This window comes from Cyprinodon variegatus, unplaced genomic scaffold, assembly GCF_000732505.1.
Source record: "Cyprinodon variegatus isolate N-32 unplaced genomic scaffold, C_variegatus-1.0 Scaffold320, whole genome shotgun sequence".
NCBI lineage: Eukaryota > Metazoa > Chordata > Actinopteri > Cyprinodontiformes > Cyprinodontidae > Cyprinodon > Cyprinodon variegatus.
The window spans coordinates 407,873-408,937 of NW_015150773.1; the positions used below are offsets into that span (position 1 = coordinate 407,873).

Genomic DNA, 1,065 nt, shown 5'->3' on the forward strand with positions numbered 1-1,065 from the left:
GGTTTCCATCTGCAGGATCGTACCTGAAGGTTGCAGGATGGAATATTTTGAGGCCTGCAGATGGAAACCAGTGAAGTAAATAAACCAAAATTTCTACTTCAGATTGTGAACGATGTGAAGCGTCTCTGTTTATGGACCATGTGGGGAATGCTAGGGTCTGACTGAGGGAAGAAACGCTGAAGATGTTTTGTTTGTTTTTCAGGGAGAAGAGTTCTACTTTGTTAAATGGAAAGGCTTCCCTGAATCCGATAACACGTGGGAACCCAAAAGGAACCTCAAATGTCCAAAGCTGATGAAACTGTTCCACTTGGACTTGGATCAGGTTCTGAAGAGCCTGAGGAAGCGCAGCATCCCCAAAAGGTTGGACCGAGACGTCACTCTGATGTTAGTTCAGAAAGCCAAACATCGCCAGAGTCTCCAGCGATGGCAAGAGCATTTAAACAAGACTCGCAATCACCCGGGGCGCATCTTCGTCACAAACGAGGTGGACCTGGACGGCCCTCCCAAACACTTCACCTACATTAACAACTACAAAGTGGGCCCCGGCATTGTGCTGAATGAGATGGCCGTTGGCTGTGAATGCAAAGACTGTTTAAAGGAGCCGGTGAACGGTTGCTGCCCCGGGGCCTCGCTGCATCGGATGGCCTACAATGACAAGGGTCAGGTTCGCATCCGGCCAGGACAGCCCATATACGAGTGTAACTCCAGATGCAACTGCGGGCCTGACTGCTCCAACAGGGTGGTGCAGAAAGGGATCCAGTTCGACCTTTGCATCTTTAAGACGGAGAACGGCCGGGGCTGGGGCGTGCGCACTCTGCAGCACATCAGGAAGAACACGTTTGTCATGGAGTATGTGGGAGAGGTGAGACCGGCTCACATGTTTCTATCAACCATCAACCTTAGACTGCATTAATAACTCCTTACCTGATCTGATGAAATGAAGCTGTTTGGCTGTGACTCCATCCTGGAGAGAAATATCAGCTGTGCTGCTGCCATCAACACCTTTGTTTCTAGATGTTGGAGTTGCTTCTATACTTCTTTTTCTATGTCTGCTTGTGTCTCCTT

At 49.3% G+C, this 1,065-nt stretch overlaps 1 protein-coding gene across 1 annotated transcript in view; it reads left to right on the forward strand.

The window, feature by feature from the left end:
* Positions 1–1,065, forward strand: part of suv39h1 (suppressor of variegation 3-9 homolog 1) — a 14,538-nt gene that overhangs the window by 3,449 nt on the left and 10,024 nt on the right. The window contains exon 3 of the mRNA XM_015384695.1: positions 203–862. Coding sequence (XP_015240181.1) covers positions 203–862 — 660 coding nt within the window. The remainder of the gene's footprint in view (positions 1–202; positions 863–1,065) is intronic.